The 27810-nt window shown below is 33.1% G+C and overlaps 1 protein-coding gene across 1 annotated transcript in view; it reads right to left on the bottom strand.

The window, feature by feature from the left end:
- Positions 1-25963, bottom strand: part of LOC107284427 (dystrophin) — a gene marked incomplete at its 5' end in the record, with an annotated part of 141066 nt that extends 115103 nt beyond the window's left edge. Inside the window, 4 exons of the mRNA XM_015812483.1 lie at positions 3623-3787; positions 13123-13272; positions 16371-16518; positions 25788-25963. Coding sequence (XP_015667969.1) covers positions 3623-3787; positions 13123-13272; positions 16371-16518; positions 25788-25963 — 639 coding nt within the window. The remainder of the gene's footprint in view (positions 1-3622; positions 3788-13122; positions 13273-16370; positions 16519-25787) is intronic.
- Between the last annotated feature and the right edge of the window lie 1847 nt (positions 25964-27810).

The raw sequence follows: 27810 nt of genomic DNA, 5'->3' as shown, positions 1-27810 counted from the left end.
TCATGAAGGCTGCAGTAGCAATGACTATAGTCATTCACCTTGGCATATGCTAGCAAGGTTCCTGAATTTATCAGAACATTCAATGTTTCTCTATTTGGATTCAAATTTTCATACTTTAAAAGATTAAACTTATCTGCAAGGTATAACAATGGTATCAATCACTTTATGTTAACAAACATAACTATGTTAACAGAACAATGTTAACAGAACATTTTCTGTTTTCTTAGTTCAGTTTCTGTTTTTTCAAAGATTTGTCCACTAGCTAATGCATAAATATGTTTTAGATCAGTCTCGGTGATTCTTAGTTGATAGTAATTCAGCAAGTGTTCATTTTACAGAATTTAAGGATATTACCATTGGTAGGGATATGAAAAGCAATTATTTTTTAAGGTTATTTCAATAATTTATTTGATTATTTGCAGAAGATTGATTTTTTTAGCATTTTTTTCAGAAAAAAAATGAGAGATTATTAAAGAACAGTAAAAATTTCACATTTATATTGTTCTGTCATTTCAAGTTTTAGTTCTATACTGTGTCATGTATTTGATGTAATTTCCATGTTGAAATGACAGTGTAAATTTTCTGGGGAAGTTTCCGATCCTGTTCTTAATTTATTTTTCCTTCTATTCCTTTTTTTTAAATGACAGCTTAATAGTTCTCCAGAGTACAGTTAGTTAAAAAATCTAACAACCGCCATATATCAAACCACCAACTCCCATCTATTAAACATGCAAATAAAGAACAGTCGTCTTAATAAGGTTTCAAAGCTAGTTGTTAGAAGGTGGTACAGCCAGACATCCTAAATGATTGGAAACAGAAATATGTTCTATTTTTAAAAAAATTATATTTATAGGCTGTTCAACTGTTACAGTGAAAAAGAGTAAAAAAAACCCTAAATATCCAAACTATATATCAAACAATCATCCACGGGCTCTAACATACACACACTACCATAACAGATTTTTAAAGACTCCCAGAACACCCTCATGGTTGAAGCTGGATGTATGATGGATGTGTGAAAGCCTTCTGGTTTTTATAGGATCAGAAAATGTAGGTAATTCCTAAAGGAGTCACAAACCCCAGATATTCGTTCTTAAACAAAACAGTTTTCATTTTCTTTCATTTTCACAGAGACTGAAAACTTTATTCTTAAACTATGAAAAATATATTTTCTTATTCCATTCAATTATGTCCAATTTTCAGAGACTGCCTTACTCAATGACCACAATCCCAGCTCTTCTCATTATAGTCATTAAGTGACCAAAGGCAGGGCTTTTTTTCAGCCGGAACGCGGCGGAACCGCGTTCCGGCACCTTTTTCCGGGCCGGCCGCACCGGAAATAGCCCCTCCCACACCGGAAATAGCCCCTCCCAAATTTTACTTGCATTCCTGTTCTCTAAAGGGGCGGTCCTAGGGTTTGATGAGGGCGTGGCCAGGTTTGAGTTCCGCCACCTTTTCTCTNAGGGCTTGGGAGGCCTCATGCTCTCCAGGATGTGGAAACCTACCATGGACCAGGCATCTTCCCTTCCCTCCTACTCCCAAGAGGCCCAGTCTTCTGCCAGCACCACCATACCTAGAAGGCCTCAGGTGGCTAGGCCCAGCTGCACACAGGTGTCTTCTCTTCCTCCCCCATGCATTTGGACTTAAATAGTTGGGGCAAGTAGAATTTTATCATCTGTTACTCTATCTTAGCTGGAAAACATACTATCCGGCATCTCTTCTATTTATTCAAAATTTAGACTTATGCTGAACTAAATAAAAAGATAATTGTTTTTTCAGATACTAAACAAAATAAACAAAATTAATTCTGTATTGTGTTCAATTGTACCTGTCATGATCTTTACAAGTGTATTTCCCTATAAAGAAAAAAATCTTTTTTGTATTTGTCATTGTTATGTTTGAGAAAGGAAAAATAACTTCTCTCCTGTTGGTTACTCAAATTACAGGCAGTAATTTAATCAATTAGTTTGTCATTATTTGTGTTCATTTGAAGATTTGTTTTAATTTATTTTTATTCAGTTAACACCTTTTCTATAAAACCAATCTTATTATAATTAAGTGTATTCTGATAAATATTGTGTACATAGAGATAAGCACAGAAGCTTCCCCATACTTATTTCTGTAACTCACCAATGTAAATTTAATTTTATATTTAGAAGTGAATATCACAAAAAGTGGCTAAAATAGTTATCAATCAAGCACTAAACTAAAGTAAGAATAAGGACACCTCTTCATACACAAAATGACAGCATTGTTCTGCTATAAATGCTCGATGGAGGAGGGCCTAGTGTGCAGCCAAGACTTATCTGATTTTTTGCCTTCCTCACCTGTAGATATCTAAAATTATGGACAATAGGGTCATTATTAGGACATCTCAGCTATAAGATAATCAAGAGATATCTACTGGAATAAAAAATGACATTTCTCTTCTTTCAGTTCACAAAGAGAGATTAAAGCATAATAGTTTGGCCTACTGTAGAAGCAATATAATGAAAACAGGAGGACTGGCCCAAAAAGTGGCATTTTGTATCAGAAGGTAAACTGGGTCCTTTACAATTTGAAAATGTTAAATTTCCAGGTCCAGAGAATCCACTATCACACAACCTGTTTGTTACAGAAATGAGATCCTCAGAAAGAGGTTGAAGCATTCCCAAGCTGATTACTGGGCAATGATATAAAAAGAAGAGAAAAAATTACTGAGAGGGACCATATCATAATCATTGAAAAACTCCATTAAGTGGTTCAACAATATTAAAAAAAAAAGAAGGAAGGAAAAAAAAAATCCAGGAAGATGCAACAGGGTTGTTAAGAGTATATTTTAGCACAGTAGCTACCTTGGAGGAAAATAAAGGAATTACAATAGTTTTGGAGTCCACTGACCTAAGGATTCCCTTTCAAATGACACATGCAAACAAGGCAATCAGCTCAGTAAGCTTGTTTGCTAAGTGCCTGAAAGTCCTTACGAGACTCTACTGCAAGATGCTTTATACATGACCAGACAGATAAAGTTTACAGTTTTTTGAGGAAATTTGACTTTTTATTTTGGAATTTCAAAAATGAGCCCTTAAAGCTCAAAAAAGAAACAAAAATATAATGGCAAACAACAAGGGAAATAAATTTGAGAAGTTAAATAATTAAAGTTTTATGGGAAAAATAAAAAACAAAAAACGTTTGACCTTCCGAATAATATGACCATTCTGTGCTTTCAGTATGTTTGTATATGCCAAGAAAACCTTTGTGTATATACCATATATACTCACTTATAAACCCATCCATGAATAAGCCAATTGTCAATTTTTTAATCAAAATATCATGTGAAATAAGCCACCTCAAGATTAGTTCACCCTCTACATTTTCATATGTTTTAAGTTTCTTCCAAATACTCACCTGCCCAAAGTATTTAGTTATACTTAATAGAAGTGAAATATGGTTAAAATATATATTTCAAAATGAAATAACAAAATAATACAAGTGGATAATTACAAAACATTTAAATAATTGAACAACTGTTTATGACTGCATAATTGTGCCTTGGACTATTTTTCTATAAAGAAAATAATTGATTTTTAAATAGATTTCACAATTTATAGACATTTAGAAAAGCATCCAAATTAAACATTACCTTAATGTCAAAAGTTCCAGATTGATCCACTTGATTGTATAGTACCAATTGGTCCTTGATGGGAGTAAGCCACAATCTTAGCTGACTTAACTGTTGTTCAAACTGATTCAAGTTATTTAACATACATTCAATTTCTTTCTCTTTCTCAGGCAGATCTTTGGATACCTTTAAAATATCAGAAATTCATTTGTAAGATAAAATTGTAACTCAGCCATACAATATAACAGCATTGTAAAAAAAATTTACTATATATATTCAGTATTACAACATTATATTTTTGTAATTACTGTATATTATACTACACTACATATTCTATTCTATTCTATTCTATTCTATTCTATTCTATTCTATTCTATTCTATTCTATTCTATTCTATTCTATTATATTATATTATATTATATTATATTATATTATATTATAGATTTTAATTAGTATGCACTTTATTATTATTATTTACATAAACACATAGATTCTAATCCATCTATTTTAGATGATGTAATAACTGAGATAGCATAAGTGACTGGGAGGAGAGGTTTACAGGTAATCCTTGGTTAATGACCATTCATTCAGTGACCATTTGAAATTATGATAGTATTGAATATGGGCACTTATGGCCAGTTCTTGACGTTGAACCTCTCAGCTGGTCCAAAAGGAAACCATAGCCAATTATATTGAAGGCTGCTGAGAAATGCTGTTTTTGTCCCATAACTGAGATTGACTCCTAACTGAAAGGGGTTCAGATAATCTGTTTCATCTAGAACCCTCTGAAGCTGTCAAACAACCACCTTTTCTATCACCTACCCTAAAAGTAAAACTGGAATAACATTGTTTTTTATCTTTTGTCTTTTTTTTAGGTTTTACAAGATAAACATTTCACATAATTTTTACAGATTCGTTTTTTTAAATTTCTCATTTAATTACTTATTTAATCACTTCTTTACTATATAAATTTATTAACTTTTCAGTTCATAATACTCATTGAATGAAGAAGATACAAAGCCAATGCCAAATTTACATAAATAATTTCAAAAGGATTTTGAAAATGCTTTCTTTCTAAAATGCAGGATATTAGATATGACAAGTGCAGCTGTGCTTGGATAAGTCATCATTATTTATTTATTATTAGTGGTCATATATTTCTCCAATCAACACAGAGAAAAAAGCCTAAAGGTTTATTATTTTAGTTGCCGTTTGCAGTCTTTTCAGATGATGAAAACAACAACAAAAAATGGGAAATCACACCACATTATACAATATAATGGAAATGGATTCATATTGAAAGTTTGCCAGTGAATGTGTTCTGGTAATGAGTCTAAATGGAAAATGTGAAAGAAAACTTCCTTGCTGTAATTCCTTTTAGTAATGGCAAAGGTAAAGGTATTCATTCTGCCTATATGTAACAATAATGGTAATTATTGTTACATATAGGCAGAATGAATACTATTTAACAGCAAATTAAACAACAAGTACAAAAATATACATAAGTACATAAGCAGACAATAGGTTAATTAATGACTATAATTTTATTATAAATATTTCTTATTATATGCACAAGTGTCTGCTTTGGTACATTAGTTAAGGTGTCATCACATTGTGTTTAACTTCTGGATGAACAAATCGTTAACATTTTGACATTTTGAGTACTAATATTGTAGAGTATTTTTAAAGACAAATCTAATCTCTCTTATTCCTTCCAATATTACCATACAATTCTCACTACCATACAATTCTACTAATAATTGCTTAAATTATTCTGGTCCTTTATTTTTTCATTACTTTGAGCAAATATAATTACATTATTTGCATATCTCATATTACTAATGTTTCAGCCTGCAACCATCATGCAAAGTGCCATCTCTTCCAATACAGCAGAAGAGTAATCAGGTATTCTGAGATACCCATTAGGCTTAATATATTTAGCATGACCTACACAATCAAATGTGTTATTGTAACTATGAATGCAAAGATTCTAACTGATCTAACTGATCTCATTTCCATCTTCTTTTCCAAAACTGGCTCTTGTTTGTAAGTCTTCATGAAGGGTTCTTAAGTAAAAAAAAATGCCTTTACGAAGATTTTCTTTTTGAGGGGAGGAGAGTGCCTTCAAGTCTGTGTTGACTCCTGACAACTGCTTGGATTCATCTCTACAGTTTTCTTGGCAAGATTTCAGAAACGGCTTGCTCTATCCTGCTTCCTAGAGCTGATAGAAAGTGACTGGGCCAAGTTCACCCAGCTAGTTTCATATCTAAGGCAAGACCAAAAATCATGGTATCCTGGTTTCTGTACCTTAACTGTACCATTCTGTACCAAATGGGCTCTGAGTTGAGGGGCATTCCAGAGGCATATGAGGTAATTCAGTCCAGACATTAGGTATGAGAAAAAGAAAGTGGAAACTACCCCTCTCTGATTGTTCACCCAGTAAAATGAGTCATTATTTTAAATATATTTCCTTTCCTCCCAAAGGACGCTGCTCTATGGTAAGAGCCTTCTTTCTCTCTTGTCGATGATCCACTGTTTTGCTGTCAAAGCTGGTTCACTGGCAGTGTTGCTCCCTGGATTTGAATGGGAGCACTTAAGAATGACCAAGACAACTTTTGGATGGCTCTGGACTCATCTGGGAAGGGGAGTTTTGAAGAATTCCAGTTCCCTGTGTGAGTGGTCATAAAGTTACTGGGCAAATCCATCTTCCTTTCAGCAGTTTGTTTTCTAAGCAAGCCTGGGTTTTCACTTTCACTTTTTGAATTTATTTTTTCACTTTACTTTTTGTCTTCAAAGGTTGACTGGCTGTTGAATGCTGATTTATTTCAACCCCTTGCTGGACTCTAGTTGTTCTTTTTCCCCCCTTTGATTTATGTTATTGTTATGTTATGTTATCAAATAACTTTTGCTTTTCCTGTGCTTTTGGATGGTGAAATGCTTTCATTTGATTTACATTAATATTGGACCGTCACCTCAGGATTTTTGCATTTTTTTGTATTTGCAAAATATTTGGAGTTTATTTCTTTTGAATTTTTCTTTTAATCTTGGATCAAAATATCCAGAAAATATCTTTCCTGTTTTCTTCTGTTTCAGCATTCTTTGTCCTCTGAACATGTTACACAGTGCAACAATGTATCACATTACAGACAATATACAGACAACCACAATGGTAGCTGAAATCTGAGAAAAGGCTTTCCGGTAACATGCAATTTTTAGTTGAAAGTTTTTTTAAAAAAAAGTTTGATGAGATAATGGCTGTGGAAAACATGCAGAAACATGTAGCTTTGGACAAGTTAGATTCACAAAAGGACTCTAATACGAAAGTTGGAGAGTTCACAGAACTAACTCAACCAATCACATAAGTCTCTTTGAAGTTCAAGTCTGTATTTTTTTACTGTACCAGAAGCCTGACTGAAGGGAGAAGTGACAAATTGAGAGGAGATTGGAGAAAGAATTTATTACACTTCTATTTGGACTTTGTTGGGAAGATAGACCCACTGTGGAGACTGAATTTATTATATTTAATTAGACAATTGATAAGAGATGCCATTAAAAAAAGGAACATGGATATTTGATCCAGGATGAATTGCTCTTAACTTTTGAGATTATTTGGGATAATTAAGATGCCATAGCAAATTATTATTCTTCCTGTTACTGTAACTATTTTGTCATTAATATGGTATATAGAATGACAGGTCAATAATTTGCAAATAGATTTATTAATTTAAAATTTTTGGGGAGAGGCTGTTTCACAAGGAGTGGGAACCAATATTGTACTAATGTATTAATCAGGGGGGTAACGTGTATATATGTTGTTGTTTTTTCTCTTTTCTATGCACTTTTTAAAAGTCTTGATTATTTTGTGGATTTTTTTGTGTTTTTTTTAAAAAAATGGAGTTTTGTATTTTAACTTCCTTTTGAATAAAATAACAAATAGAGATTAAAACGAGAGATTTAGGTTTCCTTACCTAAACAGAGAAACAGAATGACCAAGGGTAGGCAAAAAAGCAATGGGAGCAGGAACAACTTCTGGTTTCCTGCTGACATTCCTATTGAATTTCATTGTTGGAATCTGGCAGGGAGCATTGGAATCTTTCTTTCCTTCCTTCCTTCCTAGTGGGGGAGGGAGTGAAGGATTGCAAGACTGGCTGGGAAACTGTTCTAGAATGTTGAAAATGAAGACCATGTTGCTGCCAGAAGCGAAGCAGCAGTCAGTAGCACTGAAGAAGCACAACCTTCCCAAATTTCATTCCCCCAGAAGTCATAAGTCCCATTGGACACATCAGCCCATTTAAAGTACTTTGGTTCAAAAATTGTTTACTTGGGATGCCCAGTTGAAGGACATGATCACAAGGTTTTAAGTAGTATATAGATATTGGATATGGATGGGGAGAGGGGTTGGGTGTAGAAATTATTAAACACTTGGCTAGGTCTTTTTTAAAAAATCTAGATATTTTTGCTGTTTGTTTGGAACAAAGAGTGTTGGTTGGAATCATATATTTGCCTTTCTGTCTGGTAGATGAGTCATGGCTTTAGAGTTCATGAGAGATATGCCAGGTAAATAAAAGTAAAAGGCAGAAGAGAAATGAAAATATGTATTGGTGCTGCTGCATAGTGATATGTTTATTTTCTTGCTGTTTTAATGATGATATTATTTAGATCAGACTAAAGTAGCATCTTTTTATTTCATTACCACACCCACAGGCACATAACTTACTAATTAGCTATTGCTGGATTTGCTCCTGTGCGATGGGGAGGCTGATAAATTTCATTAAAACTTCCCTAACATAGAAACATTCCATGTTAAATGAAAATTTATAATGAAATTTTAAATAATAAACAATTCCCTTGTTACTCTTATTACAGATATTTGAAGCAATCTTGTGGTTCTTAGGCTGAAAAATAGAAAGTTACTGCTTGGTTTGAGTTCCCATTGTTTTCTGTGATTGGAAGACTTAAAATATTTTACATTTTGTTCCATTGAAAAAAAAGGTTTAGAATATCTAACCTAAACATATATACTTGTATATGTAGGCATACATACAGTACATGTTTGTGTACATACTGTACATGCACATTTCCTCCTAGAAGTAACTCTTATGATTCAGTCATGTAAATATGAATTTATCTATCATTACTATTGACAACAGTATAGAAAAATGCTGCTTTTTGGCTTTATAAATGTCCAAGCTTGCCTGCAGCAAGAATTTCCATGAAGAATAACAGCTAATATCAGACTTTATCTCTTCAATCAACATCAATTTCCCTGATAATTCAAGGGACTGTCATTGAGCTTTTTGCCATAAACCCATAGTTTCCAATATAGGCGTTATTATAAATCATGTTATAGACTTAATACAAATCATGTTACAGATCATTAATTTCAGACAATGTGAATGTATATGCCTCTCATATTTTTTAAAGTGGAAGCATAATTCAATTTTATTCACATAATGCCTTTCATTTAAATGTTTTAGCCATTTAAAAACATAAATAAAATTAAAATTTAAATGTTGATACATTTTAACTTTTTATTTTTATTGTCAAGTAATGGATTTTGGCAAAACTTTCTTCAGCAATAATATAGACAGACCCTATCATACTATATTGATATATATTTAAAACATATCCATTGCTTAGAAATAATGAATGTAGATGCTAAACATAGAAATCTGATACAATTTTGCATTTTTATTTTATTTTGCATTTTTTTGTTCTATCAAATATTTCTACCTTTTTTATAGAACATGAAACTTTATTACTTTCCCATCAAGATGAAAGAATGTTCCCTTCAGCGTACATTGTTGCTAACAATTCATTAAATATCTAATGTAGATATAATATTCTTTTTTCTTAACAATCCAATAAGACTCAGTATTTTAGGTCCTTGAAAGTTTGTCCCACAGTCATGAATGTAGCACCTCAATGAACTCCAACTTAAACATTCTGAAAGATCAGTTATATAACATGATAAAATAGGATTCTGCTAACTGCGTAAGATATAATGACAAATACAGTATGGTACATAAAATTTCTACTTTGCAAGCGGGAAGATTTTTGTTTTCAAGTTGATTAGAACATTTCCTAAACAGAAGTCACTTTTTCTCCTGAGATATCCTGGCATATGGTGCATGTCCATGGCATACAACCAAATTTCAGATAAGTTATTCATCACATTTTCTAGGTTGATGGGGAAAAAACCAGTAATAGTAGCTGAACTAGGCAATCCTAAGAATGATTAATATTTTCTCAAGCAAAATTTTCCTTTTCCCCCGAAATTTACCAACTTTTATTCAATAAAGATTAAAATACAAAACTGTAAAAAAATAAATAGAAAACAAACAAAAGAAAATTCAAAACAAACAAGACATTAAAAAGTGCATTATTTTATAATTATAAAATTATGAGTGTTATTTTTTTCTGAACAAAATTATGCTGTTAAAAAATAACAACAACCACATTAACAACTAATAACCCTATGCAGTGGCATAGCGTGGGTTGTCAGCACCCGGGGCAAGGCAAGTAATTTGCGCCCCCCCCTCCACAATGGGCGGTGACCCGGCAGCTCAGATCGGATTCGCACAGGCAGGGGCAGAGAGCTGCGAGTGCGAGCGCGCCCCCCCAGATGTTGCGCCCGGTGCGGCTGGCCCCCCCTGCACCCCGCACGCTACGCCTCTGACCCTATGTGATGGAAGTCTGACAGGAGATACAAAGCTTTCTTAATATACCATTTCCTTAAACAAACCCCCTTCTAAAACTATTTATTCTCAATCACACATAACCAATATAGACTTAAAACAAATGCTGCTGGAGCAATTAATTAAAGTCTGCTTTCCCAATTTAGCTAGTATTTATTTTCTTGCTAGAATATGAAACAGTTATGGTGAAACTATATACAGCTTGTATCCGGGATTGTGATATCAGAAAGGTGTGTAAAGTCATATTGAGAGAACAGACTACTCGCCTCTTTATAGGTATGCTTTTTTCTAGGCTTCACCACTAAAAATGGTTATGCCTGCCTAAGTTACTTTAATCAACTTAAATGCAATTTGAAGGCTACTGACTTGATCCTTTAATAACTGCTGTACAACAAAATCTATTTTGTAAGAGCTCTATTGCCCTTTATTTTCTAAAGCTGAAACTCTACACATTCTGACTTAAGTCTTGCATCTATCCTTATGGAAATAATATCGAGGGGATTTCACCTGGGCAATACTTTGGGAGGAAAGTGTTTAATTTACCCCCCTCCCCCAGTATACTTACTGCTCAAAGTAGTCTACTTTGAAGAAAAACAAACAAACTACAGATTTTCATTATTACTTTTTCAAGTGTTACAAACAGGGATTTATGCGCACTGTTTCATATAAACACTAATGTTTTGAATAACTAATGCCAACGCGTTTTGTATGTGCCTTAAGATAGCGCTGTAAATATTGTTCCCAGCCCTCAAAGCAATATGCATAGAAATCAAAGGTAAACATATTATTTTGATATATAAAGCATTTCTACACTTTAAAAAGGGTTTTTTTTAAACATAAATGATAGTGTATAAATATTGAAAATATTGAAAATATAAGACAAAATTTTATTTCAGAGTCAACATTTTCTACAGTCACAAAGCACAATTCTTATATAAGTAGATACTTTTTAAATCTCCAAGCTGAATTTTAGTTGACCATTCACATTTCAATATTAGAAAAAGAACAATCATATTCCTTCAACTGTAGATAGATGAATGAGGAATGTTATAGCTTGGTTATATAATTTCATAAGACTACTAAATATGACAGATCTATAACATGAGCTTCACAGGAAATGTGCCTGTTTAGTACCAATTAATAAAATTGCAATTGCAATTAATCTCACGCTAGAGGCATCTGGTTGGCCATAGTAAAGAAAATATACTATACCAGGTAGACCAGTGTTTCTAAATCTTGTCAGTTTAAAGACAAATGGGCTTCCACTCCTGGAATTCTTACCAATAGCCATGCTGACTGGAGAAATACAATTTGATAAGAACTCCACAGAAATAGAAGTTAACAAGTTTAGAAAACACTGAAATAAACTTCTGGTTTCACTCACTATGGCACTTAACAGTAGTGGCCAAAATTGTGGAAACCTTTTGGGAAAAGTGTATTTTTGAGGTTTGATGGCTAATAACACCACTTTTTTTTTTAGTAGTACCATAAAATTATATATCAATGGAAAGATAATTTAATCAAGAATGTAATGCAACATAGTTTGTTCAATTATCTGTACTGTATTCTATGAAATGTTATAACCAAATAACCAGAAAAAGGAAGCACAACTTGCTTAGGTTGATATCAGGTAACTTTCCTTCATGTGATTGTAGCCAATGAGCATGAGTGTTTAGAGAGCCAATCAGGTGTCATCTTGTTTTGGCAATGAGCCAATCAGATCACAGTAGGATTCAGTTACTGATGTCATGTATTGAAGCTGAGAGGAGGAGATTTGTCAGTGTGTTATGTGATCGCTATCAAGTTGGTTGGGGTTTTTTCTTTCATTTAGTGAGCTTGTAAAACATAATAAAATTAAAGTAATGGTGTTTGCAATGGGTTGACTGGTTGCCCAGAAAGCGATGTAAAATAGCATTATTAAGTGAACAAGGCTACAGTTATAAAGAAATTAGAAGAAAAATTGGTGGAAACTTAACCAAAGGTAGCATTTCTACTGTACACTTTCCCCAAAAGGTTTCCACAATTTTGGCCACTACTGTATATTCTTAAATTCTTATATACATTTTTGCCATTTCTTGCAAAGAAATATTGATATCTTTTAGATGGGTAATTTGAAACTTGAGTTTAATTGTAATGGGACATGCCAATTCACATTTCTAAAATGGAAAAAAGGATTCAATTTCTAATTTACAAGTCATTAAATAAATGTATACATTTTGGGGGATCTTTAAAAATATTTTATTAATGTAAAACATTTTAATAATTTCTAGCAATGAAAATAAAGTTATCTTAGAAATCTTGATTAAGAAAAAATAGAAATGTATTGCATAGGTAAACTTTTTTATACTTAGCTTGAGAAAGTCCTTTTATTTCTTTACTACTAGAGAAAACTATTATTAAGTATCTGGTCTCTATAAGAAAAGTGAGTATTCATCCTTAAGGACTTGAAAAGCAAAGCAAAACTTTATTATACATTGTTTTTGTTAAAGTCTTTTGCCTCAGGACACTAAGTTAATCTATCTTTAATTTTAAAGTTGTAACTTTAATTACAACAATAAACAATAGGGCGATTGATGATATCAGGCCTTTTTTAAAATTATTTCCTGCATCCAGGGAAAGACAATAGATCCTCATTCACTGGCTAATTCCATCATGACTTCTTTTATTTCACTTTAATAAGAAATGGGAGCTTGTCTGTAAAGAAGATTGCTCAACATCATTACATTTAAGCATGTGTGCCGAGGGCAGAGGAGGAGACTGAAGCATGTTGTAAGCACGTGTTCCCAATTACACATATAAATTACAACTTTATTACTGTCTAACCTTGATCCAGCGATGGTTAGCCTCTTTGAGTCTACTGTCAAGCCTATGTTTTACTTCAGGGCTCAGTGATGCACTACTGAGTGCTTTTCCTCCAGCTTCATTTAATTGGTTCAGTATTCCCTTGTGTGGAGGCAATTCTTCCACTTTTAACTGGAAAAGACAAATGCAACATTTAAAATGAATAGCAGAATTTTCAAGTTCCTTATCTTCATTTCTATTGATTTATCAGCTGAAGCAAATAGACTCAAGAGCTCTATTCAGAACAAAATATCCACAACTTTTATTCAAGGTTCATATGCTTCAGGTTCAAGAATAATCCGACTTCTGCATGTAGGGTTCTTTTTTCTTCAAAATAAATATTTTAAGAGCTTCTATGAAATAAAATAATTTGACAGAATATTTAAAAGCCTGGGCCAGAAAAAAAGAAGATCTCTAATTTCTAATGAGCTCCAGAATTTACATACTTGTTAAATAGTAGAAATGTGCATGGTTGAAGATTATTTAAAAAAATAATGCTTTGGAATGACAGGATTTATTTTTCACCTGACACACTGGGGAAAAAATTGTAGTATTGCTGTAGTCTTAACCAAGCTATGCTCACAAATCTAAAATCACAAGTGGCAAATCAATTGGAAGAAATCAATCTACATTCCAATGCCAAAAAATAAAATTTTAACAGAGTGTACAAACTATCACACATGTACTTAATTTCACATGCTAGCAAAAGAATGTTTAGGATCATCCAAAGCATATTACAGCCCTATGTGTAAAAAGAGATACCACATATTCAAGCTAGCTTTAGAGAAGGCTGAGGAACATGAACATTTATTGCTGATGCACTCTAGATAATTAAGGACAAAGAATACCAAAAAGAAGTAAGTATGTGCTTCATCAGCTATAGAAAGGTCTTTATTGTGTTGATCATATCAAGCTGTATAAAGTGCTCAGATAAATGAGAATCCCAGAACATCTTACTGTCCTCATGAGAAACTTATATATACTTAGGAAGCCATAGTACAGACAGAACTCCAGGTTGGCAAGGAACATATCCTTTATTTATTTAATCTGTACACTGAATATATAGTACATTAAGGGCAGATGAATTGGAAGATGTATGTAGTTTCAAAACTGAAGGAAGGAACCTCAATAACCTGTGCTATCCTAATGACACTACTCTCAGCAAGAAGGGTAAAGGATCTGCAAAAACTAAAAGTCAAAGTGCACAATGAAAAAATGGTACTAAAATTAGATATAAAACAGATCAAATTAAGGACGGCAGGTAGAACAACCAGTCTTAGATTTAGCAATGGAGGTATCAAAGTGGTAACTTCCGCACTTGGTAGAGCAGCCATGATGGTCTTGGAAGATATTCAAATGCTATGATATATTTATACCCACAAAGATCAGAATTGTACAAGCCATGGTATTTCTTGTGGTAGTTCAAGGAAGTATAATTTGGAGTTTAAAGAAGCAAGATAAGAAGAATATCGATGCTTTTGAACATTAATGTTGGACAAGATTCCTGAGAATACCATGGACAGCCAAGAAAACAACAAATGGTTCATTAACAAATTAACCAAAATTCCTACTTGAGTCTCAATTGACCAGGCTCAAATTATCCTCCTTTGGACACACTATGTGAAGAACCAGATTTCTCTATAGTTGAGAACAGGGAAAGGAAAGGGAATAAGAGGATGAGGACCCAGTTACATTGGTGATGAGTACACCACTGGGACACTTGAAAACTAGGTTAAGGAGATATCACTATAGAAAACATCTATGTGGTTCCTAGGAGTTGAAAATAACTTGATGGCACATAATTGTTGTATTGAGTTGACTTATTAAGGTATCTGGGTATTTTTTCAATCTCATCTGGAAAACAGAAAAAAATATGGTTGCTTCAAAGGGATGAAACATTTGCAGAGGGTTTGGAATAGTTCAAAAGTATTTTCATACTAATAGAGTGAAATATTATGATTTCTTCAAATAAAAAAAAAACATCTTGATACCTTATTTTTCAAAGGAGAGATCACTAGGGAACAAGACAGTGTAACAAATTATGATTAGATCCTGGATTGGTGGGAGAGATTTGGACTTTACAGAAGCTACAAACTGTGAATGGACATTCTAGAAGTGATAGAAGCATTGCAAGTCAGAAATTTATTTATTTAATTAATTCAATTTCTACAGCTGCCCATCTCAAAAAAGTGACTCTGAGTGATGAACAATCACAAAATCAATTTAAATGTATATAAACATAATACATGCATACATACATACATGCATACTTACATATATACATCAGATTATAATTTTCATATAGATTATAATTGTCATGGCCTAGCTCACATTCAGAGTCTGAATCTGATGCTGAAGAAACTGCTCTAGCTGAACCTGTGGAATATCAGCCTAAGGATGGACAAGTCAGAAACCACACAAGGCTTTTCAATCACAGGCAAAACCTGAGTAATTAGAAAAGTCAGAGGATGTAAGACCTCCCTGTCCATGCACCTAATGAGTAGAGATGACAGCAGAACAGCAAAGATTGCATATATACATGAAATCACCAGCAGTTAGGTTCAATTCAAGTGAGTCTTTATCTTATTTTTTTTCCTAGAGTTTGATTCAAAAACAGTAATGTTAAACACAACCTAATATTTTTCTTTGAAACTGTCTGCATACAATAGTTCTTTCAGAACTGTACTTTGACTAAAAACCATCTGTCATTTCAAAACTCTTTTTCAAAAAGTAAATACTAAAAATATTTTGGTTGCTAAGATTTGATGACAACTTAATGTCATATATTCAATCAATTTCTATCATAAATAGCAAGACTTCATTTTCTCACATAATCACTGGTGGCATAATTGCTAGAATGCAGTATAGCAGGAGTTTGATTCTGACCGGCTCAAGGTTGACTCAGCCTTCCATCCTTCTGAGATTGGTAAAATGAGGACCCAAATTGTTGGGGGCAATATGTGACTCTGTAACCTGCTTAGAGAGTCCTGTAAAGTCTGAGTGCTATTGCTATTGCTATATTTCACATGATTCCAAAAAATATTACTGAAGTTTTCCTATTTGAAAACCTTAGAAATGTTATAAAGGTAAGTTATAATCTAACACATCAGTAATTCATCATACTGGGGAAAGCTTCTCAAGATGTTTATAGTGTTTAAATTTCACAGGGGATAGGGAAAAGGGAAGGAAAAAGGAAAAAAATGGAAACAACTGTTTCCTAATTAAATTACCTTTACTTTTTGAAGGGTGTCTTTTAACTGATATTCATTTCCTGGCTCAACTGGAATGGTGACAATATTGCTGGCTTCGTTTAACCATAAAATAAATTTATTGAAGTTATGCTGTAATTCTGCCAGAAGATGCTCCTCCTCATCAAATCTGTAGTGACAAAAGAAAAATATAATTAAGACTGAATAGACTGTATATTCGTATTAAAAATATTTATTATTACTATAGTGACTAACATAACTACAGCTGCAAAATATTTTAACAGATGCCCAGCAACATATATTTCTTAATTCAAATAAAGTATTCAAAATTTAAGTGGCATGTTTTCAAATAATCCATCAATTAATTCAGTGCTTTTTAAACTGTCTACACATAAAATCAAACCAATTCAAAAGAGATTGCAGATTTCCATGGCTGTTATTTGTTAGTTAATTCACTTCTGTATAATATTTTGTGAGACAGTGCTAGTTGTGCTGCTAGTAATTCCAAGAATATCTGAAATTGAATTGCTTTATGCATAGTATTTAGTGATTGGTTGTGTGCAATCAACTCTATGAAACACAGGCAGGTATAAGAAATGGCATACATTGCTAAGTTCAAGTTCAAATTGTTATTGTAGGAAATTTTTAAAACTGAAGTTACCCTATAATGCATCTTTGAAGGATGGAATGAAAATTTTTAAATATGCAGATGGATCTGAAACCATATGTGATTCAGAATTGTCATGGACAAGCACACTGCATTTATCAGTACTATCCTAAAGAAACTGAGTCTTTTGGGAAGATTGCATAGCAGTCAGTCATCTCAACCCCCTCCCCAACAAATGTTTTAGGTAATCTGTGGTATATCTGTGCTATTCTGAAACTGGTGCTTCTGATGCCTCTTTATTTTAAATACACAGTTTTCTGGGACTACATAGCTACTATGAGAACCTAGGAAAAACATATCTTCCTTAAATTAATGGAAGTGGTAAAGCCATGCCTTCTCTAAAGCAATCTTAGGGTTTTAAATCTGAAACTCTGTATATCCTTATTTAATATGGCAATCTGGTAAAAATGATTCCCATGTTTGAAACCTACTGTACCAATCAACATATACTTTTCATCACTCCCAAAGGAACAAAAGTATAAGAAAAGAGGACTTGCATTTATATGCTTAAAACATCAATTCCTGCTTAGAAATCCAAATGAACCAAGTTAATGCTGTAGACCAGTGCTTCTCAACCTTTTCTTCACCATGGGCCCCCTTTAAGTACCTTTTATGGCAATGGAACATGGCAACAGACCACCAAGACTTAACTCATAACCTTTCTTCAAGCATTTGTGGAACTCCTGGGGTAACATCACAACCCCCCAGGGGTCCACGGACCACAGGTTGAGAACCACCACTGTAGACAATACCTGAATTAATATATTGGTGAAGAAATAAAAGCAGTACATTTTGTGGCATTTATTACAAACAAAGAGATAATGTTGATGCTTCCAAAAGCAAGGATATTTTTTTTCAAAGATGCATTACAGTGATTTTAATCATTGCAAAGCTGTTGAGATTACAAACTTTGTTAAGTATAATGCTTCTGTGAAATTACTGATTTGTCTTCCTGAAAAATTAATGATCCCTAATTAAATTGGGGACATATATCAAATGGGAAAATCTAAGGATAGTTAGGGATTTTCTACTCTTCAATATGTTCATTAATGAGTTAGATTAAAAAATGAAGGGAATCTTTACAAGGGTTGAAGATGTTACAAATTTTACTGGAATAGAAAAGAGAAATAAGATAGATAGCTTTGATATGTTCTAGAAATGAGCTGAAAGAAACAGAATGAAATTTATAGAGACAAATGCCAAGTTCTACAGTTGCTGTATAAAAACAAAGGGCACATGCACATATTTAAAAATAAGAATTCTTGGCTTGCTAATTTCATTTGCAAGAAAACGATGAAAGAGTAACTGAATGCAAACTGAATATGAGCTTGTAGTGTGATGCAAAAATAAGTAAATAAATAAAATAAGTAAATTAATTTTAGATTGCATTGACTTGGTTCTGCTTTGATGAGACAATACATTGACTATTTTGTGCATCTCTGGGGACAAAATTAGAAGTGAAGCATTCAGGGAATTTTGAATAAATTCAGAGAAGAATAACAATGATCAGGAGACTAGAAATTAAACCCTGTGAAGATAGTTTAACCTCAAGAAAAGACAACTGAGAGAAAATGATGATGATAAAGATGACAACATTCTAAGGATTCCTGAAGGAATGTCACTCGGAAGAAAGTCAATACTTCTCTTATTCCAAAATGTATGACACAGAATAATGAAACTATAGAATGGAAATTCAGTTGTAGAAAAAAAACTTCCTAGTAGTAAGTGTGGTGGTGAAATCCTTTTTTATTGAATCCCAAAGATACTCTTTCAAAGGCAACTGGACTTTGAAGAAGCTTCTTGGATGAGAAGTGAAATGTCTTCAAGGAGAAATCTAGTTGCCTTTGAAAGGGTACCTTTAGGACAACCATGACCTGGATGACTGAGAATCCCCAAAGACTTTTTACTGAATGTGTTCAACCAGAGCCAAGGCAGTCTCCTGTTTGGGATCTTTTAATTCAGAGTGCTTCACTAAATGGGAATTGGACTTGATGGCCCAAATGCCCCTTTCCAAACTTTTATGATTCCCTATAGATGAATACTAGATTGATGAAGGATCTTTTATGGTCTTGAAAGAATAAATATCTAGAAAAGCATGACAATGAAAATAAAATTTTCCATGGAGGATTCTTTATGTCTCCTTTAAGAGACATCACCTTTGAAATCAAGAAAATCAAACTGTCATAGACTTCTCTCCACTAGAAGAGCAGACTCTGACATATAAGAAGTTCCATCCAAATGGGTGAAATATAAGATCCATACTAATATACCAGTCTCAGTAGAAATAATCTTAAAGTACTATTTACAGTATTTAATTAGTATAATATTTGACAGCACAAAATGTTCAACTATGAATATTTTTTAAACCTTCTAATGTTTCTGAATGCATTACATTACAATACATTACCAGACTTAAAATATACTTCAATACTTTCCAATGAAACAAACAAACAAGCAAGCAAGCAAACAGTTGAGGCAAAGTAATAATAATTACCTGTTGATTTTATTAAGACATTTTCTTAGGGCTTTTTTTTCACATGAGAGCCTAGATTCTTTTACTATTGCAATAAAACAGTAAGTGTAAATGCATAATTTACAGCCATCACATCAACTTTCCCTAGAGATGCTGGCTGAGATGCCTGTATAAAATATAGGAACCCCGTCCAGCAACTTCCTGGCCATTCTAACTGTAATAATTTCTAACAATATACTTACAAAGGTCTAAAATGAAAATATTATGAAATGATTATCCCTTGCCTGAAGGGATCCATTTTTAAAACATTAATCCTAAATGAATTTCCTTTGAAACCTATAGGACATATGCTATACAAAGCTGTTAGACGTTAATATTTCCCACCTATATTCTAATCTCTAATTAAAGGATGATAGAATTGTTTTACAGAGTATTGAAACAAGAAATCTGCTTGTCTACTTTTTTTCTGAGCATGGTATAATTTGATATATTTCCTGCTCGTTGAGCAAAATAAAAACAGATTATGTTAATTAGATCATTTAAAATAAATCATTTATAATAATTTTGATACAATTTATCCAAGCAATTTATTTTCATGTTCTGGTGATTTGCTGAAGTATTAATATGATGTTGAACAATACAAGCCATTATTTTCAGAATTAGTATTTATGTATTTATTTACTTAGACAAATAATTGTTAGCATATGGCAAGTTTACTGCACAGTTTCTTCACTGTTATTTTTAAACTGAATTAGAATAAAAAAGCTTAATTAAAATTTAGACAAAGATGACACATACATATATTGAAACACAAACTTTAATATAATATCATCTTTTTCAATTATTCTAGTATGATTTTAAGACTATGTTTGAAACCTTCTAAATAGAATGCTGTAATGCCCCTCTATATATTGAATATGGTTGCATTTCTGAACAATAAAATACAAATTTAAAGTGATACATATTATTTAATAATCATATTGATGTAGCCACCCATTTTACCAACTGTGACTCTGGGCTCCTGATCAAAATATGTGTGTATATAGCTCCAGAATCACAAGAGGGTAATGTTAAAGCAGTGGAAAATAAAACAATACCTTGCAATATGCAAATAATGGCCAATTTGCCATGTATTTGTAAATGTTAATTGAAGGACTAATGTGATATTAATATGATCATATTGTACTAGTTGGCTTTGTCTAACAAAGCTTTGAATATCAGTCTGATTAGAAAAGAGACTGGTGAAAAATCTGTAAGTATAAGAACAAAATACATTTCTTTCAACTGAATTAGAAATGGTTCCAGAAGACAAATAAAGTAACCAAATAAAAACTACTGACATAATTTAAGTTCCCCTGACCCCTGTTATAAAATTATAACGTCTAGAAAAAAAATCAAAGTTTAAATAACTGCCTATACTTAAATAAACTCAGGAAGAAAAGTGCAATGAGAACTTGTATTGTTTCTTGTTTTTTAAAATAGTCCCCAGAAAGCTGCATATTTACTACAGGTAGTCCTCACTTAATAATGCTAATTGGGACTGACAACTCCATTGCTAAGTTATGTGCAACCTCAAATGATCATGATGACTTATGATGGCAATTGTGGCAGTTCTAATTGCCATTGTTAGCTCATAACTGCCAAACTCTGAGCATTTATATATAGGCATTTGAGATCTTTATGTCTGGTTCTGGGAATGCTTCCTATGTATCCTATTTGGTGTTTGAGTTTCTCTTCCTTCCCATCCCTCCTTACCTCATTATTTGACTTGTTTTCTATGGGTTTTTGCTTGATATTAGGTCCTGGAGATCCCCCCTTAATTTTAGTTTAAAGCCCTACTGTTAAGTTGGGCCAGTCATTTTCCAAAAACATTCTTCCCAGTTTTTGTGAGGTGCAGTCCATCCCTTGCCAAAAATCCATCATGGAGGTAGTGTAGACCATGGCCCAGGAATCCAAAGTTCTTTTGGCGACACCAACCTTTTAGCCAGTGGTTCACTTCTAGAATCCTTTGTTCTCTTACTGGATGTTGACCTTGGCAGTACAGATGAAAAAACTACTTGTACACCTAACTCCTTGACTTTCTTGCCTGGCTGCTCATTCTTAGACAACTTCCAAAACGTATTTTGAATATCATTCTTTTTTTATGTTACCTGTCTGTCTTTGTCTTCTCTTATTCATTTGTGACTCTGAGCTAATATATATTCATGATATCATAGTGTATTGTATAACAATAATTCTTTTAAATGATCCTGTAATCCCTTGCATTGGGTGGAGTGGGGGTGACTGAATGATGCTGAGTGTTTACTGGCCAGATGCCCTTCCTAATGCCTATGTGGAGCTCACAGCAAATATTTTCTTGTTTCACCCAGAGAGAAAAATATCTGCTGCTACCTAGGATCGAACTCACAGCTTCCTGATTGTCTGGCGAGAGCTTCACCTCTAGGCCTCCATGTCGCTCCATTGTATAACAGTAATAAAAGTGTGAAAATATTTGAAAAGTGGTTTGTAAAAGACAGATCATATATAAAATACCACTTTCAAATAATTAAAACAACTACACATTTATCCAGGCTTTATAAACTGTTCCTGTTTTTTGCTCTATGTATCCAATGAATTTTAGGGGCTGTGTATTTAGACATGCAGCAATATCTAGCAATAACTTGCAATGGATCTATCATTCTTGGCAATTTCATCTTATTTTGCTAAAAAAGAAAATGAAACAGCAGATTTCATTTTTATGCTTTCCCAGTACATTTCTTTCAACAAACAGATTGCTACAACCACACGTCATCAATGTAGCACACAAACCAACTCCAAAACATCTTAAGCAAACCAAAAGACAACTGCTTGAGAAGAAACACCTACAATATATAGTGCAAGGACTACAAGAGCCACTATGGAAAACAGATACAGTAGGCAGAAGACAGGTCAAGCACATCCAAAAATTCAAATCTAAAGACATGGTGAAACCTCCTTAAATTTAGAACACCAGGACAGAATCAACCACATTTCCAACCAGAAACTGTTGTCATCTTAGACCAAACCAAGTCCTGGAAGCTTGACATTTGGGCAAATCAGACATCAATAGACACATAGAGATAGATTATATTTCCATGCCATTCGAAAGAGACAATTTAAAAAAAAACCTAGGAAGGAAACAAAAAGACTAGAACACAGTTCTCCAGCAATCAACAGATAAGCAGGGATCAACACTAGTCATACAATCAGACAGAAAACAATAATCAAAGAACCACCAAGGAGGAAATCATCCCCCACACCAAAATCAAGCTACAGCAAATAAACAGGATGCTAACCCTATACTTGCATTGATGATGTTGCCTACCTGAGTAATGAAACATCTGCAATCAAACAACCAAGCTCAGAAACCCCCAAGAACTCTATAGTTCAACCCTCAACTACAGATATTCTCTTTTATTGGAACATTAAAGTAATCCTTCATTTTTTTTTAAAAAAAGGATTCCTATCTTAATAGCAATGTTTAAAAATGCTTTATTCAGGCATTCAATATCTCAACTGTTATTTCTTTGTTTACTTACAAGTGTAACAATTGCTAGGATTTATTTCAGTATGTGGTAGTAACAGTTATAAATGGTGCATTTAAAACTCTCCATCTGCAATTAAGTGCTAAATATTTTATTACAAGAGTAATTTAAATGCATTTACTGAAGACCAAAAAAAAGCTGTGGTCTGTTTGAAATATTGGATGAGAATCTGCTTGCATTATAAATACTTCTAATATTTTTAGTAAATGGAATAATAAAGAGAGCCTGGTGAAGAATTGACATATAATTTAAAAGTAAGTGCAAAGAAGAACAGTTATGTGCATTAAATAGTCAGATTTTAATAATGTTTGTGTACTTAAAAATAAAAGTGCTTTCTACAACTGAAAAAAGATGTACAGTAGATCTAGCTTCAATGTTTTGAGGATAAGGAATAGTTAGACAACATCAAGAGTAAAGTGGATTGAAGTCAGCAAAGGCTAGTCTTGTTCTTGCTTAAACTATGAGACAATTTCATTATTTGCAAGAATACACTAAGGCAGAAGCTTGTCTACCTCAAGGATAAAATACCCAGACAAAAACTGAGCAATGTGGTATATGCAGTATAATGCAGTGAACCATGTGCAGTTCTGTACATTGGGGAAACAAAACAACCATTTCATAAATGCATGGCACAACACAGGAGAACAAACTCATCAGGACAAGATTCAGCAGTCCATCTGCATTTAAAAGACAAAGGCCACCTTTTTGAAGACAGCAAGGTCCACATTCTGGACAGAGAGGACCACTGATTTGAAATACAGGCCATCTATGTCAAAACTGAACAGTTGTTTCTCAACAGAAGTGGAAGGATACAACATCATCTATCTCCAGTCTACAACACAGTCAACAGTTTCAACAGTTCCAAGAAGGCTCCATATCCATATGTACTACTCAGTGACTCTGACAACACAGCTAAGCATCCAGGGGCTTCAACGACTCACTAAAAGAATGCAAATGACCAGCTGTCTGCAAGGAGTATAAATGCCGCCATTCCCCATCATCCAGTCAGAGGTGAAGAAGCTTCTGGGATGGGAAGCGAAATGTCTTCAAAGAAAAACACGAAAGTCCAGTTGCCTCGTGAAAAAAGCACCTTTGGGACAACCATGACCTGGATGACTGAGAATCTCCATAGACATATGAGACAATCTGTTACTGACATTTTTATAGAAATTATCTGATTTTTCTGGCCTATGGTATTAATGATAAATCCTTAGATTTCTTATGTAATGTACATGGTAATACAAAAGTCCTATGTCTTTATATTATTACTTCAAGAATATTGCCCCTATTAATCCTTAAAGGTGACAAACCATGAGGTTTTGAATGACACCTATCATTCACCAACAACTGACAATAACTATTCTCGAAAGCACACCCCTTCTTTTATGATTTTCAGAGGCTATGAAGGCCGTGTGAGAATGGGTGTGTTGTCATGTGGCCTCCAGATCCTCTGGAAGTTGCACAAGAGGACTGTGCCCTCATATGGCATATGAACCCTTCAAAAGTCATGTGAGAATGGGGCATGCTTTTTTGTGGCTTTTGAAAATTGCAGAGGGTGTAAAGGACTATTCTCTGAAGCCACTTCAAGAACAAAAGTTTCATGAGGCATTTAAATTCCTTAATTAGGCCACAGGGCCTGTCAACAGAAAGAGAACATTGTCTGAAGGTGATCAGCAGGTGCTGGGGATCACATGATTAGACTGTACTGTATTTTTCAAAAAAATAAATATGTAAAAATTGTTTCTCTTTTGTTTGGAAGGTGACACATCAGCAGAGTCAAGTTAGGTATTTTCTGAATTTTTGATATGCCAAGCCCACTTATATTTCATCCTCTCTGTCTAATGATACAACATAATTAGAAAAGAGAAAAAAGGAGAGGTGGAAAGGGAGGGGGAGGAGGAAGAGGATGGGAAGGGGGAGGAGGAAGGGGAGGGGAGAGGAGAGGAAGGAAAGTTATAAACAGTTTCTGGTCTTCTTAGCAGAAGTTAAATACATTGAGTACACTTATATTTCATCCTCTTTGTCTAATGATACAACATAATTTCATTATTTCTACAGCCTACCCTTTCTAATAATAAAATCCATAAACACATTTTCTTCTTTTTTCAGAAAAAACTCCATAAGGGTTTCTAATCATAGTAATAAATGCCCCCTTTCTAAGTCAATTATGTTAGCTCTGCTAATGCTGTCATTTTAACCAACCTTCCCTTCATTGTGGAAATTTCAGTGTCTTTCCATTTTTGTGCATATAATAATCCTGTAGCAGTTATCATATATATAAAACAACCTTTTGACCATGCCAATACTTTGTAGCCAATAAACATGTTCTTAGAGGAAAATTCAAGTCTCGGAGTTCTGTTTTAGTTGGTGTCATCTATTAGAACCATGACAGAAACTTTATTCAAGCATTAAATTTATTCAAGTATTAAATGTCTGCCAAAATGTCTGCTAAAACTGGAGTTACTTTGAACTCCTTTTACTTGTGGAAGAGAGACTACGGTGTCTCTTCTCCAGAAAATGAATTCAGACAGGAATCAACTTAACGTAGGCGACTAAAAACAAAAACTCTAATATAATATAATGCCAAGTCCTAAAGCCACTTCTTAATACTTTCAATTGTCTCCTTAGGAGTGTGTGATCCATCTACACACATAAAATTAGACCTTCTTTACAGTAATCATTATTGGAATACATTATGAAATACCAAAAATAAAATAAAACTATTATTATCCTACCTCTTTTTTCTCTCTGCCAACTGCCTGCAGACTTCCTTCCATCGGAAATTCAAGCTGTCCAATTTTTCTCTTAAAATGCTGGCATCTGTTGCTGATGATTGCTCAATAATCTCATCCCCATCTATGTTCAAAGTTCTGACAACAGCTTGCTGCCTCCCAATGTCATCCTGAAGATCCTGCAAGGTACCAAATAATCTAATTAAATTAGAAAGCAACCCCCTTCTGCTTTATTATACAGATCAAGAATGCTTTGACAGATGTAGGCACAGAAAATATACATGATATAATCTTTTTTTTATTTTTAAATACCAAATTTATCAACAGTGATGGGTTTTTATTTTTACAAGTATGAATTATTTTCAGATATGTTTCCCTTATGATTTTTAGTACACTATAGAAGAGTACATAGAAAAGATTTTAAAATATGTACCAAATATAAATAATCACTTAATCTGTTGGGAATTTGAAAGTGATTTATATTCCACCAGATGGCACATACATACCTTCTTCTGACATGCTGATAGAACACACTTATTGGTCAGTATAGCAATCAGTATTTTTAAACTGTAACTATAGATCATTTGCACATGTAACTGTTTTTTGTTCCACTGCTACTTTATGACCTTATAAGCCCACATATTGCTCTTTCACATACAGTATAGTGATTTTTGAACAGCTAAAACTAATTTAATTTCAACACAAGTTGCTAAATTTTATTGATTTATAAGATCAGCTCTAACTGTAACCTGCACTGAGATACCATACTCTCCTCTGATAATAGTTATAAATTATCTTACAATCATTATACTGATCAATGATATAAAATTATTTACTTGTAATAGAAAATATTTTGAAGGGGATAATAGCATTCATGGGTGATAAAAATACAAGATGGTGGTAGCAGCAATGTAATTGAAACCACACTTCTTTGTTCATATACACAGTACTGATCCATATACAAAAGTGGTAGGTTTTCAATCATGCTGGTGTCAAACCATAAGATTTCCAAACTAATCATTAGCCTTGAGTTCAACAAAGCTGAAAACTAATTTTACCCAAGCTGATATATATAAAAATATAGCACAATACTCTTACTCAAAACTCAATGGCAAAGCATAATGCTATTACTATCTATGAAAATTAATCCAGATTGTAATCCTTATGCTGATTTTTAATTTAGACCTTAAGGAATTTTGATCTAATTTTTTAACTAACTTGATTCTATTTCTGAAAAAAGTCTATTTATAAACAATGCCCAATCACAAACTCCTAGCAATAATTGAACACCATCACATTCCGTGAACATTCACCTAGATTCTAAATATACTGCTAACAGAACAGCTCTATAGTCATTCCATTAAGAAAGAGAAGTTCTTCATTATAGATCTCCCAACTCTCTCTCTCTCTCCTTCCCTCTCTCTCTCTCGCAGGTTTTGTATTTATGACAAATTAAGTATATAAATTATATTTACATAGCTGCTCATCTCACAATCATACAACAGCATACACAAGATTAAAAACAAAATATACAAATATTATTAATATTAAAAACTTTAAAATTATAAAAGGCACATAAACAGATTAAAAGATTAGAAAAAAGGAGGTGTTAATTACCCAGGAGCCATCTCAACATTTCATCATTTTATGTTTATGACTGAATTGCTTAGAAACATTTATTTAAAATACTTTAAGGGGTGTTAGGTTGAAGTTAGAATTATGGATGGGATTAGTCATGCTAAACATTAGCATGATGATTAGAATTAATAGAATGTTTTATTATGGTTAGAAATTGTCTTTATGTTATTGTTGGGAATAATCTGCTAAAATAAGGATACTATAAAATTTTATTGTGCTATGACATTATATTATTACATTTTATTAGCATATTATTGACTTTGGTTTTTGAGATTGTGAAGATATAAATTTCTTTGTATATATTTTTTAAAAAGTGTTATTATTTTATTTTATTTCTTTGCAATACTTAATGATTGAGGCATAATTTTTTCATTAAAAGGTTTTTAGA

This window comes from Protobothrops mucrosquamatus, unplaced genomic scaffold (genome assembly GCF_001527695.2).
Source record: "Protobothrops mucrosquamatus isolate PMUCROS unplaced genomic scaffold, P.Mucros_1.0 scaffold88, whole genome shotgun sequence".
Lineage (NCBI taxonomy): Eukaryota > Metazoa > Chordata > Lepidosauria > Squamata > Viperidae > Protobothrops > Protobothrops mucrosquamatus.
This window is presented reverse-complemented; position numbering and strand designations above follow the sequence as displayed.